Source organism: Sphaeramia orbicularis, chromosome 17 (genome assembly GCF_902148855.1).
Source record: "Sphaeramia orbicularis chromosome 17, fSphaOr1.1, whole genome shotgun sequence".
Classification (NCBI taxonomy): domain Eukaryota; kingdom Metazoa; phylum Chordata; class Actinopteri; order Kurtiformes; family Apogonidae; genus Sphaeramia; species Sphaeramia orbicularis.
The window spans coordinates 2,645,242-2,662,544 of NC_043973.1; the positions used below are offsets into that span (position 1 = coordinate 2,645,242).

The 17,303-nt window shown below is 35.1% G+C and overlaps 1 protein-coding gene across 1 annotated transcript; it reads left to right on the top strand.

Moving 5' to 3' along the window:
- Window positions 1-5,833: 5,833 nt before the first annotated feature.
- On the top strand, window positions 5,834-16,890 carry LOC115436614 (zinc finger protein 16-like). The gene is made up of 4 exons (XM_030159511.1): window positions 5,834-6,184; window positions 6,357-6,421; window positions 12,530-12,623; window positions 13,851-16,890. The coding sequence occupies exons 1-4, from the start codon at window positions 5,977-5,979 to the stop codon at window positions 14,873-14,875; spliced, it is 1,392 nt and encodes a 463-aa protein (XP_030015371.1). The 5' UTR covers window positions 5,834-5,976; the 3' UTR covers window positions 14,876-16,890.
- Window positions 16,891-17,303: the final 413 nt, after the last annotated feature.

The following is a 17,303-nucleotide window of genomic DNA, read 5'->3' on the forward strand; positions in this document are numbered from 1 at the left end:
TTTGATGCAGAAATCTAGATGTACAATACTGTGCAAAAGTCTTAAAGGAGTGATATTTTGCTATTTTTTTAATGGAATTCTTCATTTTCAAACATACATAAACTGTAAATGCTCTGCTTGGGTCTGAATTCTTCATTAAATCAACTCCACAGGCCCATCTTCAACCCTATTTCTGCGTAATGACACCAGAAAAGTCATTTTGAGCGCTGGCCCTTTAAATGCAGATGAGCCACTTCACACCCCACCCCCTCCAGGTTGTTGACCATGCTGCTTTGTGACTTGTGTTTGTTAATCCAACCAACAACTGAACATTTTAGGTCATCAGCACCAAGTTTGGACATATTTTCAGTATGGACTACAACCGTTGCTGCTGTCGAACAATTATGTCGTACTGGAGAAATGTTCATCGGAAAGTCTTGACCTTATACGTGCAAATGTCATGATGTAACTAGTTATAGGCATAACAGATTAAGAAGGAATTAAAACGGGTAGTAGAAATCAACTTGATTTTTGCCAAAATCAATATAAAGATAGTTTTGCAGCACCTGGAGGGTTCAAATTCAAACTTGATGAACTATTAGGGTCCAAATACGCAAATAAATGAAGCAAAGACTAATAAAAGTGGGTTTAGCAAAATATGACCCCTTTAGGCTCATTTAAGGCTCATTTATGCTCACTTTACGTACATAAATAGGTTTGCCCGTTTCTAACGTTGTTGTGTCACTGCCTTCAATATTCCATGTGTCCATTGAATTGGAATGAGGGTTTCTCAATCAATCCACCAGAGGGCGCTGCTCTTAATTACCATACTAGCGGGATACCATGAAGAAGAGTAAAGTTTTTTGAGAAGAAGAAAGTTAATAATAATAAACATGGTGATGACGGAGGAGGTTTTAGTAATGTGGATACTAATGTTGATATTGAGAAGGGTAGTTGTCATAAATGTCGGTAGTTTTTCACTAACTCACACGATCTTTGAAAAGTTCAACTATTTATGGGAATTATTCTCTTCAAATCTCAATGCTGCCTCCACGGTTCCCAGTGGTACTGCTCTGTATTCTCCGTCTGGGTACGCAGAGGACGGACAGAACGTTCTATCCGTATCCGTCTGCATCTTTAACGTAGAGCATAAATGAACCCTTAGACAACATTTAGCTTTGTAGTTGTTGCAGGGTTGCAATTGACATATTAAGAAATATGCAGGAAATATGTGCATAGTGTTGAAACACAATCACACAAAATCAGAACTAAACAGCTGCAAAGCATTTATAGTTTTAATAATGTTTATCTCTTTGCTTTATAATCCCATGGTACATATGTTACTATAAAGACTGAGAAAAGCATATGGGTGGTCATGCATTTCAGAAAAAAATATGAATATTGTAGAAGCGGGATGGAAGTGGGATCATCTGGACAGAGAAGAATATAAGAGTGAAAACATCCAGAGAGTCGACCCAAGAGAGTTGAAGGTTTACTGAATCCAAAGGGAGGTCACTGACGTTTGTCTTGCAGAAGCTGTTTAGTTCTGATTGTTTGTGTGAGTGTGTGTTTAAAGTGCATCATCTGTCCAACAGCACAGGTGACCTCTGACCTCAGTGAGAGCCGAGGTGTTTTCTCAGAGTATCTCACGAGTAAAGCAAGAGGTTTACAATACCTGAACAACCCCATGATTAACATTTGTTCATTAAAACATATGAAAACATCAACTTTAGTAGTTTGTTGATTTGTGTTAGACATCCATTCATCCACCTATAACCTATTGATTATTTTCCTGGATTTGATTTGATTAAATGATTATTTGAAAAGGTGAAACAAGACACAACTTGTCGTTTATTCCAGAACCAGCTGAAACAACAGCCACAAAAAGAATAAAAGTAAAAAGATAGATAGATAGATAGATAGATAGATAGATAGATAGATACTTGTGAATATATTCTATAGACAAACATCAATAAACGTAAAGACAAATAGGCTGAAAAATTTACAAAATGAGACACAATTAAAAACTGAACAAAATAGGCGAGAAAATGGACAAAAACATAATAAATATAAATTAGTAGCACAGTTAACAAAAAGAATAGACAGAAAGACAGATGAATAAAAATAAGTGAAAAACTTAACAAAATAAGAAAAAATTGGACAAAAATGGACAAACATAAGCATCAAGATGAATAAAGACAAATAATAAGCCTCAAAATTTGTGAAAAATTTATGAGACAAAATTAATAAAAACTGAACAAAATAGGCAAGAAAATGCACAAAAACATAAATACAAATTAGTAGCACGATTAACAAAAAAGATAGATAGATAGATAGATAGATAGATAGATAGATAGATAGATAGATAGATAGATAGATAGATAGATAGATAGATAGATAGATAGATAGTCTAAAGCAGGGGTGTGAAATTCATTTTAGTTCAGGGGCCACATTCAGCTAAATTTGATCTGAAGTATGCAGAACCAGTAAAATAATATATCATATGTAACAATCTAACATAATAATACATAACATCAATTCCAAAGTTTTCTCTGTGTTTCAGAGCAAAAAAAGTAAATTTACATTTTGAAAAGGTTTACATCTACAAACTATCCTTTCAAACAATGTGAATAACATGAACAAAGGGAAAAAAATAAGTGTAATTTTAACAATATTCTGCCTCAGTTTATCATTTACACATGTACATTATAACGTACAGATCACAGTGGATCTACAAACACACAAAACATTTAAAATAACAGACAGAATCTTGTTAAAATTGTACTTACTTCACTTAAGCCATATCAGGTTGTTCATATTTGTTCAGGTAATTCACTTTTTTTTTTTTGGAAAATTATACTTTTAGTGTAAATACATGAAAATATTTACATTTGCAAACAAAAATTTGGAGTTGTCATTATTTATGTGTTATTTTGATAGTATTTTACTGGTCTGACCCACTTGAGATTGAATTGGTCTGAATGAACCTGAACTAAAAGGATTGTTCATATTTTAGTGTAAATTTTGCATTTCACAAATTCATCCCAAGGGCCGGACTGGACCCTTTGGCGGGCCGGATTTGGCCCCCGGGCCACATGTTTGAGTGGCAGTGTTGGATTATAAGAGAAGAGGATAAACAGGGCTGATAAGGTGAAGGATGAGCAGAGTAAATATGTCAAGTGTGTGTGTCAAGTGTTTTACACAGGACTGTCAGAACTGGGTGTCCTCTGTGGGAGATAAAAGCTTCATTTGACTTGTCAGCCTGTTGCATTCTTTTGTAGAGAAGTTTCTGTTTTACTGTTGATAAACGGAAAAAAAACTAAAGCCTGTAATTTAGTTTAAATAACTGGTGTAAAATTCAGCTAAAATGCAAAGTGCTTGATAAAAGAAAAGAACAGCCACAAAAAGTATAAAGTAAAAAGATAGACAGCAATAGATAGAATATATTCACAAGTAAATTATCTATCTATCTATCTATCTATCTATCTATCTATCTATCTATCTATCTATCTATCTATCTATCTATCTATCTATCTATCTATCTATCTATCTATCTATCTATCTATCTGTCTGTCTGTCTGTCTGTCTGTCTGTCTGTCTGTCTGTCTGTCTGTCTGTCTGTCTACCTATCTTTTTTGTTAATCATGCTACTAATTTATATTTATTTATTATGTTTTTGTCCATTTTCTTGCCTATTTTGTTCAGTTTTTATTAATTTTGTCTCATTTTGTAAATTTTCACAAATTTTGAGGCTTATTATTTGTCTTTATTCATCTTGATGCTTTTGTTTGTCCATTTTTTTCCAATTTTTCCTCATTTTGTTAACGTTTTCACTTATTTTTATTCATCTATCTGTCTGTCTGTCTTTCTGTCTAATCTTTTTGTTAATTGTGCTACTAATTTGAATGTTTTTGTCCATTTTCTCACCTATTTGGTTCAGTTTTTATTAATTTTGTCTCATTTTGTAAATTTTTCAGCCTATTATTTGTCTTTACGTTTATCAATGTTTGTCTATAGAATATATTCACATCTATCTATCTATCTATCTATCTATCTATCTATCTATCTATCTATCTATCTATCTATCTATCTATCTATCTATCTATCTATCTATCTATCTATCTATCTATCTATCTATCTATCTATCTATCTATCTATCTATCTATCTAATACTTGAACTAACACTATCACAGCAGTGTATTGTTGGCTAATGTTACTCTTTCCAAGCAGCTTATGAACTGATGACTGCGTCTGTCTGCAGAGAAACTAAATAATAATCAAAGCCAGCTTTATTGCCAGTTTTGCCATATGTACAGCACATATAGAAGGCTGAAACTGCATAACTCTAAGGCCCATGGTGCATCAAGGAACAGGGAATCAAATCAAGGAAAAAATAGAATGTAAATATAAACATGGAATTTAACTATAAACCACAAAAGACCGAAGAAACAAACATCAATATATGTTAAAAAATAAAATAAAATAAATAAATAAAATGAAATAAAATAAAATAAATTAATATAAATCTAAGAGGCTATAATAATACTCAATACTTTGGGAAGCCATAAAGTAGGGTGCCATTTATTTTTTTATTTAGGTAAATTTAACCCTTTCATACACCCTTTCACTCCAGTGGACAGCTATTCTCCAGCTGTTCTCTTGTATATTCATGGGTTTTGTTGTGTTAGTTCCATATCAACCAACACAGTGGACTCTTATGCATCATCCAAAACACTGCAATTCATACAATTACTTTAACGTTGCTGCTCTTGATAACCCTGGAATTAGGGGGTAGGACTGGTTAAGCAGTGGCTTCTTCCTACTCCCTTTCAGGCACAACAGTTGTTCTTTTTTTTTTTTATCATTTGATTTTTTTGTGTATTGTTTATCATTATTATTATTATTTTTCTATTGTTTGATTTTTTTATTTGTGTATTGTTTATTATTATTATTATTATTATTATTATTATTATTATTGTTGTTGTTGTTGTTTTTGTTTCATATGTTTTGTATTATGTCTGTGTCTGAAATAAACTAACCTAAAACCTAAAAAAAACCTAAAAACCTGATCTGCAGTAACATGTTTTAGTGTAAAATAATTGGTAATTGTTATTAGACTGTAATAAGCAGTTTTCTGACACAAAAAGTTATTATTATTATTTATTTATTTATTTATTTTAATTTATTTTAATTTTTTTTGCATATCCTCCTGAGACCCAGCAATGCATTTTGTCCTCTATAGGGGACAACAGTTTGACAGTTTAACTTAAAAATACTGTACATTACAAAGGACATTCCATTAAAAAAATCAATCAATCAATAAAAATAATTTTAAAAAATGTATCTGAAAAAACGGTTGCATTATGGAGTTTCCAATCAGGACAATTTTTTTTAGTAAAAAAGCTAAAATTGTCAATTTCCTGGATCTCAGGAGGATATTATCTCCATGCAATGAGTAATAACTAGTATTTGAGTATGATAAAATGTGTGAAAGCATCACATTAGCGGCATTAAAAATGTTTTTATTTCATTGTTTTCACACAGGATATCACTTTCTGATGATGACTTTTAAATACATGTTTCTTTGCTTCAAAAGTTAAACACATGGTGTCCAGCTGAGTGGACAGTTTTGTAGGTTCATAAAAAAATTCAGTTGCATTGTTTTGGTCACGCCTAAAGAGGAATAAGAACACTCAAGAAAAAATCTTGACCAAGGTTTTCATAATTCAACTAATTCAGTAATAGTAAATCTAAGTGAAGGCACATCGCTGTTTTTTTTTTGTTTTTTTTTCGTCGTGCGCGTGTCTTCCGGTGTTTACGGTAAATCCTTCCGCCACACGGAAGAAAGGCTGCAGCTCGCGACACAACACAGGGATGTAAATTTTCCTAGTGCGTCGCCCCTTTTCGCATTTGTTTTTTTGTAATGAAATAATTATCTGAGAGGATATATATTTTTTAGTATATTCCTCCCCCACACATTTTTCTTTATGAACAAACATGGCGACCTGCATCCCCTTTCAAAGCCAGTTATCCTCAATAATGGAGGTTTTGGTCAAAGCAGCAGTAGCAGAGATCTCCAAACTAGTCGATGACAAATGTGCGTTTCTGCATCTGGAAATATCAAGAAAACAAAGCGAGAATGAGATGCTCAAAAGGAAATTACTGATGATGGAGAATAAAAACGCACAGCTCCAGCATGGCTTTGGTAAGACCCTTTTATTGCTTCAATTGTTCTCTTCATAGATGTTATTCGTCATGCATTAATGTTGTCCACAGTGGAAATGTACAGGATGGACTGACTACAAACACGTCAGGGAACTGGTATTAAAGTCCAGCTCTATCAGTGTAAGGTGTTTTTTCTCCTTTTGTGCTTCCAGAAAACTACATGGACAGACGGATTGATTTGGAAGGAAACTGTCAACACACTCCAGGGGATATGAAGGTTTGGCTCATTTCCTCTTAAACTTTCAAATATATATTTAACCCTTAATGTGTATAAAAGACTATATTAAAATCCACATGGGAATATCTGATGCTCTGTTACAGGGGTGTCAAACATGGGGCCCAGGGGCCAAAGGGTCCAGTTCAGTCCCTGGGATGTTTTTGCCAAGTGCAAAAATTCCACAGTCTTCAATTGAATTAAGCAAAAAAAAAAAAAAAAAAAAGCTTGACTTAAGGAAAAAATCTTGAATTAAGCAAAAAAAAAAAAAAAAAAAAAAAAAATCTTCAATTAAGTAAAAAAAATCTTGAATTAAGCCAAAAAAATCTCAAATTTAGCAAAAAGTCTTGAATTAAGCCAAAAAAAAATATTTTCAGTTAAGTAAAAACAAATCTTGAATTAAGCCAAAAAAAAAAAAAAAAAAAATCTTTAATTAAACCAAAAAAAAAAATCTTCAATCAAGTAAAAAAAAATCTTGAGGTAAGCCAAAAAAAAATCTAGAATTAACAACTTAATTTTTCTTTGTTTTCGTGCAAAAAATAACATTAAATTATGAAAATATTTACATTTACAAACTATCCTGAAACAATAAAATGTGAATAACCTGAACAAATATGAACAACCTGAAATGTCTAAAGAAAATTAAGCACAATTTTAACAATTTTTCTGCTGTTACTAAGTGTTTAGTGTCTTTGCAGATCTGATCCATAATGCACATGTAGAAATGATAAGTTGAGGAATAATATTATTAAAATTGCACTACATTTTCTTACGTTTTTTAATTTAAATTTCATTTTTTTCAGGGTTTTTTTTTTTGATAGTTTATAAAAGTAAGTGTTTTCATGATTTAATGTTTTGGTTTTTTTTTTACACTAAAACAGAGACAAAAATTTGGAGTTGTCATTATTTATAGGTTATTATGCTATTATTTTACTGGTTCGGCCCACTTCAGATCAAATTTAGCTGAATATGGCCCTTGGACTAAAATGAGTTTGACACCCCTGCTCTATTAAATAGTTGTGTCCGCTGATTCCAAATGCCATATGCATGACAATTTTGAGTGTAACACTGGTATACATTAAAAAAAAAAAAAAAATCTCCTTCAGAGATTAATTTTCAATTCAATTTTATTTGTAGAGCTCTATATCACAACAAGGTTGCCTCACTGGGCTTTACAGAATTAGTGGTAGGGATGTTAGAAAATATCGGTTCTGCAATATATCACGATACTTCATTTCACAATACTGTATCGATATAAAAAGTACTGTATCGATATTTTTAGGTATTTATTCAAATGCAGATATGGCGGAGGTTCATTTTTGTTTTTCTCTAATGTTTCTATTGTTTTATTAAATAATGGTTATTTGAAGCATCCTAAAAGCACTTTTTACTGTCGGAGAGGCAGATGTTTATTCCTATGGAAACTAGGAGTAAAAGTACAATGTTGTGATATAGCATTAGATCCTGTTATGATCAAATAAAAATGTGTTTAGTATTTGTACACATATCTGGTGTAATTCCATTCTTCCAGGAAATAATCTTTAAAAAAAAATTGCCTTTTTAACAGTATCATGATATATCGTGATATATCGTATCATGGTCCTAGTATTGTGATTTGTATCGTATCACCAGATTCTTGCAAGTACACACCCCTAATTAGCTGAATATGAAAATAAACGACAGTCAAATAAACAGTAGATGAAGGAAATGGATTAATGTCCCGGGCATCCCCCGTACTTAGACCCTCCTTCTCGGGAAAGAAAAGCTGCAAAAACCCAGAAGGAAAAGAGAAACCTCAAGGAGAACCACAGTGAAGGAGAGATCTGCTCCTGTGGATGGACAGGCTGTAGATGAAACCAGGACTGATGGACATCCATTTGCGGAGTTCCACTTCCATGTCCATTTCCAGTGTTCATCTTTTGCGTGAAATTCCCCATCATCATAGAGCTAGAAGAAAAAGCACAGACGCATTGTTAAAAATTAATACATTTTGTTGAAAAATCGAACATAAAAATAAATGCTTTATATTAGAGCTGCAACCAATTAATCGACTCAAAGTGATCCAAAAAAAAAAATCATTCAACCACAATTCTCCTGAATCAAAGCTTTGTTTCCTTCATTGCTTGGCTGTTAAACATTGGTTCCACTGTTGTGTTTCACACGGACGCTTACTGTGACGCACAAAGAAGCTTCAGTTCAGGAAAACGCCATGGAATATTTCCTTTCAATCAGTTCGAGTCGATTAATCGAATCGTGAATTTTTCAAGCACCTAATCGATTAATTGGTTGCAGCTCAACTTTATATGTCAGTATACGTCTACAAGATTTTTATACTGTCATTTACATGGATGTATTATTTGGAATTTGAAGTGATAGTAACGTATGATATACAATGTACATTATAGCAATTAACATGGTTAACAGTTAGGCCTAATCAAATTATACATCCATGTAAAAGACAGTAACCAAATTTTGTAGATGTATATTGACATATGAAGCTTTTATTTTAATACATAGTTTTGGGTCTTTAAGGGTTAAACTCAGACTTTTTGAGAAATCCTGGAGTTCCTTATTTGCCAAATGAACACAGAGTAGGGAATAGCATGTTGCATGCATTTCAGTTTGAGGAGGTTTGATTTTATGACTTTATAGTAGATTAATGATCACATATACATTAGATCAAAAATTCCATTTGAAATATCAGCCATTTTCTTTACAAATAATTCTGAACTACTATCAGAGATGTAGACAGAAAGTAAGACGATATGCAGATAAGAGCTACATTTATAATTGTGTTAAACTAAAACTCTCAAATAAGACACTACCTCATGCTAGCTATTTTAGCAACCCAAAGGAAATGTGTCTCCAGTGTAACCAATGTTACTTATGTCTCTGACGGGACACATCATTTGCTCAGCCTAAAATGATACACAATGACACGACTTGAGGTGAAAACCTAAATAAGAATTTCAGCTTTCTTTCTTTAATAACAAATGCGCACTGAGTTAGCTAATGTCGTTTAATGTTTTTCAGAGCAAACCAAGGAGGTTTACAGAGGTTTGTCAGGTTTAGTCATGTCTACTTCTCTGTGATATGGTAAGAGGTGACACTAATGAAGTAAAAACACAACACAGATTAAATAGTCACAGATAGAGCTGAAACAATTTACTGATTAATAGACTCAAATCAATTTAACAAAAAATATTTAATTACAATTTTCCTGAATCAAAGCTTCATGTCTTTAATTTTGCTTCTGCTAAATATTGGTTCCACTGTTGTGTTTCGCATGGACGCTTATTGTGATGCACTAACTTTTAAGCTTTCACACAAATATGAAAATATTAGTCTGTATTTGTTTCAGTTGGATGTTAGTTCCATGTTCAGTTGTAAGTTCGTAAGTTGGATCCAAATGTGTTGAAGACTGCAGTGCACAGATTGTTTGATCCACTGTTGATCCACTAATCCTACCAATCCTTGGAAATAACTGGTGTAAAATACAGTTCTTCATCTTTTCATGGTCATCAGATATGACCCATTTGGACATTCAGAGGTTCTGTAGTTACCGTGGAAACACAGTCACCTTCCACAACGTTGATTCACCAGTAAAACCCATGGAGTTGGATTGATGACAGTGGATGGACACACTGGGTTTATGTTCAGTTAATGATAATGTCACTTTTTCCTTATTACTTTCTGATTTGATCTAATAACATTTAAATTTACTCTGAGTTTTCATGAGAATCTACATGATCTGTGAATTGAATATAGGAAAATGCCAGATTTTTACTGAAAAATACAAAACGTAGAGGATAATATTATAATAAATGGTGATAAATCACGTAAGAAAAAAACATCATTGGAGGTTGTGATGCAAATAGTTGTAGGTCTTGAAGGGTTATGGCACCAAAATCAGCTCCTATCATCAATAGACACAATGGAATTTTAACATAAAGTTGTGGTGTTGGCGTCCACTGCCGCCCCACAAAATGAATAAAGGAAGTCACATCTATCGACCATGTGTCAGTGGACACAAACGCAGAGACTTAAAGTAGGGATGCAGCGATACCACTTTTTTCCAGACCAAGTACGAGTACTTACATTTGAGTACTTGCCGATACCAAGTACCAATACGAGTATGTAATAATTCCATTCCAGTTCTTAGTTCCTTTTGTAAATGTTCTTTATTGTCGCTGTCATTAGTCTGACTGGAACAAGGTGCTGCTACTGACATTTAATGTGTTGGAATGAGCGTTTGTCAATTAATCCACCAGGGGGCGCTGCTCTGAATTAACCATACTGGATAAATACCACGAAGAAAAGTAAAGTTTTTTGAGAAGAAGAAGAAGAAAGTCAATAATAATAAACATGGAGATGACAGAGGCAACACTACTGTGATACTAATATTGCAGCGTTTTCGTTGGTAAGGTTTAAAAGCTTAGCTTCAGCAGGAAGAGAAAAGAGAAATGAGTGATAAGTTTTGTTTTCACTTCCGCTGGCGGCGCTCTGCACTGCTCCGTACCCCCGGTGGTTCCTGGTGGTATTCTCTGTCTGTGTACGCATCCACCAGCACCTGGAAAACGGATGGAAGAAACCAAAAAACAAAAATGAACCTCCACCATATCTGCATTTGAACAAATACCTAAAAATATCGGTACAGTACTTTTTAATATTGATACAGTATCGTGAAATGAAATATTGCGATGTATTGCAGAACCGATATTTTCTAACACCCCAGCAGTGTGTTGAAGTGCGATGCTTATTATCACACGTGGTTGCATCACTGTGCTGCAGGTGTAACATGTTTCAGCAGCTAATGAACACACACAGTAAAACATCCCAGAGTGTCACTCGTATTGATCCAGTCTAGTGCCAACCAACGATGGATGTATAATGTGTCTGAATACATTGGTGTCACTACAGTGACTTCTCTACTGATAGAAAGTGTTACTATCAGACAGGATCGAAACTCTTAGATGTTCACCGCTGCATCATAGCTATAGGTCACAGGTGTCAAACATGCGGCCCGGGGTCCAAAACCGGCCCGCCGAAGGTTCCATTCCGGCCCCGCAGGATGAAAGCGCAAAAATTAACCTGAACAGTCAAGGTTGTCAAAATTATTTTGGTTCAGGTTCCACATACAGACCAATATGATCTACAGTAAAAATAACAACACGATAACCCATAAGTAATGACAACTACAAATTTTCTTTGTGAAAAATTATATGGAAAAAAATTAAGTGAAAAAAATAACATTACACTGTGAAAATATTTACATTTACATTACATTACATTTATGCATTTGGCAGACCCTTTTTTCCAAAGTGACTTACAGGGGAAAACCAATCAAATCAATCAATCAATCAATCAATCAATCAGTCAAATTTTTTTATATAGCGCCAAATCATAACAAAAGTTATCTCATAACACTTTACATATAGAGTTGGTCAAAACCAGACTCTAAGCCAATTTAAAGAAACCAACAGAATCCTCATTCACAAAACTATTCTTTCACAATAAAACGCAAATAAATACATAAATAAAAACAAAGATGAACAACCCGAAATGTGTGATTTTAACAATATTCTGCCTGTTACTAAATGTTTTGTGCATTTATGGATCCACTGTGACCTGTAGTTTTGTTAATAATACCAGATGGAATATTGTAGAAATTGTTCAAATTTTAGTTCCAAACTCCAAAATTTTAACAAAATTCTGCCTGTTACCAAATGTTTATGTTACACTGTGTGTAATGTACATGTATAAATAATAAGTCGAGTCATAATATTGTTAAAATTGCACTAATTTTTCAAATGAAATTCCATTTTTTTCAGGTTATTCCCATCTTTTTTGTAAAATGAAAATATTTTCATAATTTAATTGAGTTTTTTTTTGTACTAAAACAAGAAGAAAATATTGGATTTGTCATTATTTAAAGGTGATTAAGTCATTATTTTACTGGTCTGGCCCGCTTGAGATCAAATTGGGCTGAATATGGAACTGAACCAAAATGAGTTTGACAGCCCTGCTGTTGGTAGTTTTAGAATGCGTAAATGTAGAAACATTACAAATTGTGCTTTATTTTTAAGTAAATCTTATTCTCTGTTTATCCAGTTTCCTGATATTGAAGATGCCGCAGTTTCATTTCCGATAAAAGAAGAAAGTCCAGATGAGCCTCTATGGATCAGTGATTCAGCTGAACCAGTTGGTGAGTTGAACAGCATTTAGTTTAAAGGCCTCGTTTAGATTTTCAAAGTGAGGCTGTATGAGGTCCTCTTACTTATTCTGTGGATTATTGGCAGGAGATAGCAGTCAGAATGAGGTGAGTTTTAAGAGGCAGATACAGGTGAAGGTCCTGCTGTGGACGGAAGCAACACCAACCTGTACCTAAACCATTTACAAAAAGGAATCAGAATCAGCTTTATTGGCCAAGTATGTGAACACATACAAGGAATTTGGCTTTGGTTTTTCTTAGCTCACAACATATGATTTCAACATAAACCGAAACACACTTAAACATAGACCTAATCTAAACAAACATTCGACGACAGACTAGGCCAACAATGGATTGAGAATAGTATAAGATAAATATGTATAACTGGATAGATGTGTACAGAGATCTGGTCTATTATAATATATGTTTATGTATATATTATTTACAGAAATACTATGGAGCATAGCACCGAGGTTCTAATAGTTTTGGATTTTTCATTATAGTTTAGTATATTTAGTTTTGACTTTTTTTCTGTAATTCAGTTAGTTTTAGTTAGTTTTTAGAGCAGGTTTGCTAGTTTTTATTAGTTTTTGTTATTTTCTAAATGCTTAGTTTTAGTTTAGTTTTTTTTTTTTTTTATGTCTTTTATCTTCTTCTCCGTCATATTCAAATAAATCCCAGACAGGACTCTGCTGCTTTCTCCCAACTTTAGTCTCCATGTTTCCAGGTAGAGCGGGGATGAGAAGATGCCTGAACGACAAGTGACAAGAAGTGATGGGCCGTTAAATATCATATGGTGCCAGCAGCAAAAATTGCTTGAGGGAAATAAATCAATTTTATATCAATCCGACATTGACAAAGACGAAAACGAAGGGAATTTTATCCATAATTTTTATACATTTTAGTTAGTTTTGTAAAGACACAATACAGTTTCAGTTAGTTATGTTTTTTTTCTTTTAATTATAGTTTTTATTTATTTCAGTTTACGAAAATGTTTTTACAATTGTAGTTTTCTTCATTTCGTTAGTTTTCATTATCAATAATAACCTTGCATAGCACTGAGGCGAAGAACCAATACAAAGTTTTGTCTTTCTTCCTTGTTGGTCAATGCTGACCATAATTAAGTACTAATACAGCCCCACTTTAAAAAAATCCAAGCTGCATGTCTTTTTTGAGCTACTGTATTTGCAGTGACAGTGACATCACACCCCTCTCCTCCAGGTCCTGCTGCACAGTTCGTGAATGCTGAGAACCAGCAGTTTGAAAAGACCTGCCATCTGGACCCACCGGCCGGTACCAGGACCAAACCCTTGGACTTCAGCGACTCATACAACCACTCTGGAGACATCAGCAGCCTTCAGTTCACTGTTAAGACAGAAAAAGAGGAGGGCCAGTCGGGATTCAGCCAGGGCCGATGCCAACACGGTGTCGGGAAGCAGACGCAACACGCTGCAGACTTTTCCATGGATGAAAGGGAGAACCAGCTGTGGTCGTCCATAATCGAGGGGAATGATATTGACTCTGGGTTTCCAGACTTTTCAAGTGTAGTAGAGGAGTATTCGAACACGTTTCCAGACCATTCCGATGTGGTTTCTAATACTGGCAAGTCAAGTGGCGTACCGCAGTCAAGCTCTCAGAGGCCTTGTAATGGGGTGTACAGCAGTGAATATCCAAAGGATGCTCCACAGTCGTCTCATTTCCAGAGCAGACCTCAGGTTGGTGTTTCACAGCCGGACAGACAGAAGGAACAGATGTACCCGCAGAGAAACGGCTCACAGTTAAGGCAGCCGGAGGAACTCAGCCAAAGTGAGACTGCAGCCGCTGAAGGGCCGCTTGGAACTCAGTCGCACAACTCTTTGACATCCAGCAGTTTCCACGGCCACCACAGGCCTCTGTCTGCATCGGTGCGTGGATACGTCTGCATGATGTGTGGGAAGACCTTCAGCCGCCTGCACCAGTTCAAGCTGCACCAGCAGAGTCACAAGAGGAAGCGCGCCTTCTGGTGCACCGTGTGCGGGAAGAGCTTCCAATGCTCATCCCACCTCAGCATCCATCACAGGACGCACACGGGCGAGAAGCCGTACGGCTGTGGACAGTGTGGGAAGAGGTTCACGCAGCAGAGCAGCCTCAGGGTTCACCAGCGCACACACAGCGGCGAGAGGCCGTACAGCTGCTCGCAGTGCGGGAAAACCTTCATCCTGATGCACCATCTGAAACGGCACAGAATCATCCACACATACAGCTGAGGTGGAAAAGTGTGGCTGAGATGATGCGAATAGACCAGACCAGAACAGACCAGAACAGACCAGACCAGACCAGATCAGACTAGACCAGACCAGATCAGACCAGACCAGACCAGACCAGAGACTCCTAGAACCAAATCACAAATGGTCGGTGTTTATAGCATTGTGACGCTGGTCACAGACTTTGTATAATAATGCATATTTTACTATGCAAAATCCATGTGGATCTGAAGATGTTTGCTTTTTTTCTACTTGTTTCATGATTATTTAAATGTATGACTGAATTTCACCCTCCAACAGAATTCACACAAGTTAGAATTTATGAGATGAAATTCCTCCTTAGTAGGGTTGTATACAGAAGTGCATTGTGTTCATTAAAGGAACTACAAGGTTACTTAATTATTAAATAAGAAACTTGTGATTTCCAAAACTATCTTACAATTATGAGATGAGGATCGTGTAATTATGAGAAAGGTTAAGCCTAATTATCAGTCATTGTCACATCTGTAGAAGAAATATCTGTGGATGTGGAGTCTGCGGGCCACCAAACAAGAAACTGCAATTTTAAATTGAGACTCATGTAGCATAAAATAAATGGAGTCAATCCATTTATTAATGTTAATGTGTTACTGATGTCTTAGATGATATTCCAAGGTGACACACATGCAGCTGCATGATGTAAACACATGCTCCTTTGAGCACTTTAAAAACAAAGTTTGTTGCACTGTAAAGTGGTGTTTTGCAATGACAATAAAGCCTATTCTATTCTATTCTATTCTATTCTATTCTATTCTATTCTATTCTATTCTATTCTATTCTATTCTACTGTTAGCCAGAATAACTGTATTGGATGTATTTGGAAATTTTTTTTTATCAACATCTGTTTTTCCAAAACATTCCATTTGATAATTGATAAATGGGCTTAATTTTTTGTCATGATTACACGTTATTTCTCTCAGTTCCATATTTTACTGGAACGACAAGATCCTCTTGTAATTCTGAGATTAATTGTCCCGTTTCGGTCGTCTTTAGTGAACACAGTGTGTTTTTGTCGTTGGGTGATCTGATGCTCTTATATCTTCATGGATCTTATGCATGTCCACAGTTTCTCAAAGCATTTAATAACAGATCAGCACAACAACTACAACCTAATAGATCAGTTTGGCCTAACACTCGGCTCTGCTGATTGGACAAAAGACTTCACATCGCTTTATTCCCTAATCTGCTCTACATGTAGCAGCATTGCTAGCAGCAGTTCAGTGGGTGAAGACCTGCTTATAAAAGCAGAACAGTTGTTGCTCAGTGGGTATTTGAGAAGTCAACCTAAATACAGCCTGTAGATCCATGATAGGACATGCAATGCTGCAAATAATTTTCCAAAACTGTCCTGTATGCCGAGTCTCAACTGAAGACTGAGGACAAATGTCTGATTCAGTTCACATGAGGTCATTATCAGTTCTCATGTCGAGTAGAATACTTGAATTTTAATTGTTATTTTATTATTGAACTGTTGTTTACTGCCATCTTTAATGTCTCTGTTAAATTTAGTCATCCAATAAACCTGCATATTAAACATTTTAATACTAAAATGATGATGTACAGTGCAAAGAATGCATGTAATTTTGTGATTGAATTGTCCAAATAGAGAAGTCTGTCTGTATGTGACAGTACATTTCAGACAGAGGAAAACATTGCAGTTTAAATCATGGATCATGATTGTGATTAGAAATCCAGATCGCCCAGCCTTACTCCAAAGCTAGAAACCACAAAACCGGCCCAGAATGTGTAGTTGAACCACTCACTCCAAAGTCAGTTTGCTTACAGACAGAGTGAAAGGTCTTCGCTCGTAACTGTCCGTCACATTCACACGTCTCCATGTAATTCAGCTGAATGAGCGCTCAGGTTTGTGTTGTGACGTTCACATGGGTCAGTAACCTGAACCTGGACTGTCCAAACCTCCCTCAGACCTTCTCCCTGCATCTTTACTCTTCATTTATATTAAACCATTGTTAAATTCAGCAGCTGCTCGTGTTCATTATGTGATTATTTCTTAAGTGGAAGGACTTTATTGAAAATGTTAATGTGACAGATTTATTTTTGGTTCTGGAACTTACAGCAGCACCTACTTTTGTGTCATTGAATATCTCAGTGTGTAAGACTTGAAGTAAACCTTACACACTTTGTAAGGTTTACCTCAGCTTACTCCATTTCCGGTTAACAGTAGGTTTGATGAGGCCACCGTTGATGCCCTTTCATTATTAGATTTAGCAACTTGTCAGACTACCCTAGCACCTTTTTTTTCTTCAAGAAGTAACAAATTTACCTACTTTTGAAATTTGTTTGGAAACTTTTGTGTGTTTGGCTCTTGTATGTGGATATAGTAGATCAAACTGAAATTAGAATGTGCAGATCACATAGGTGAAAGTGTGCT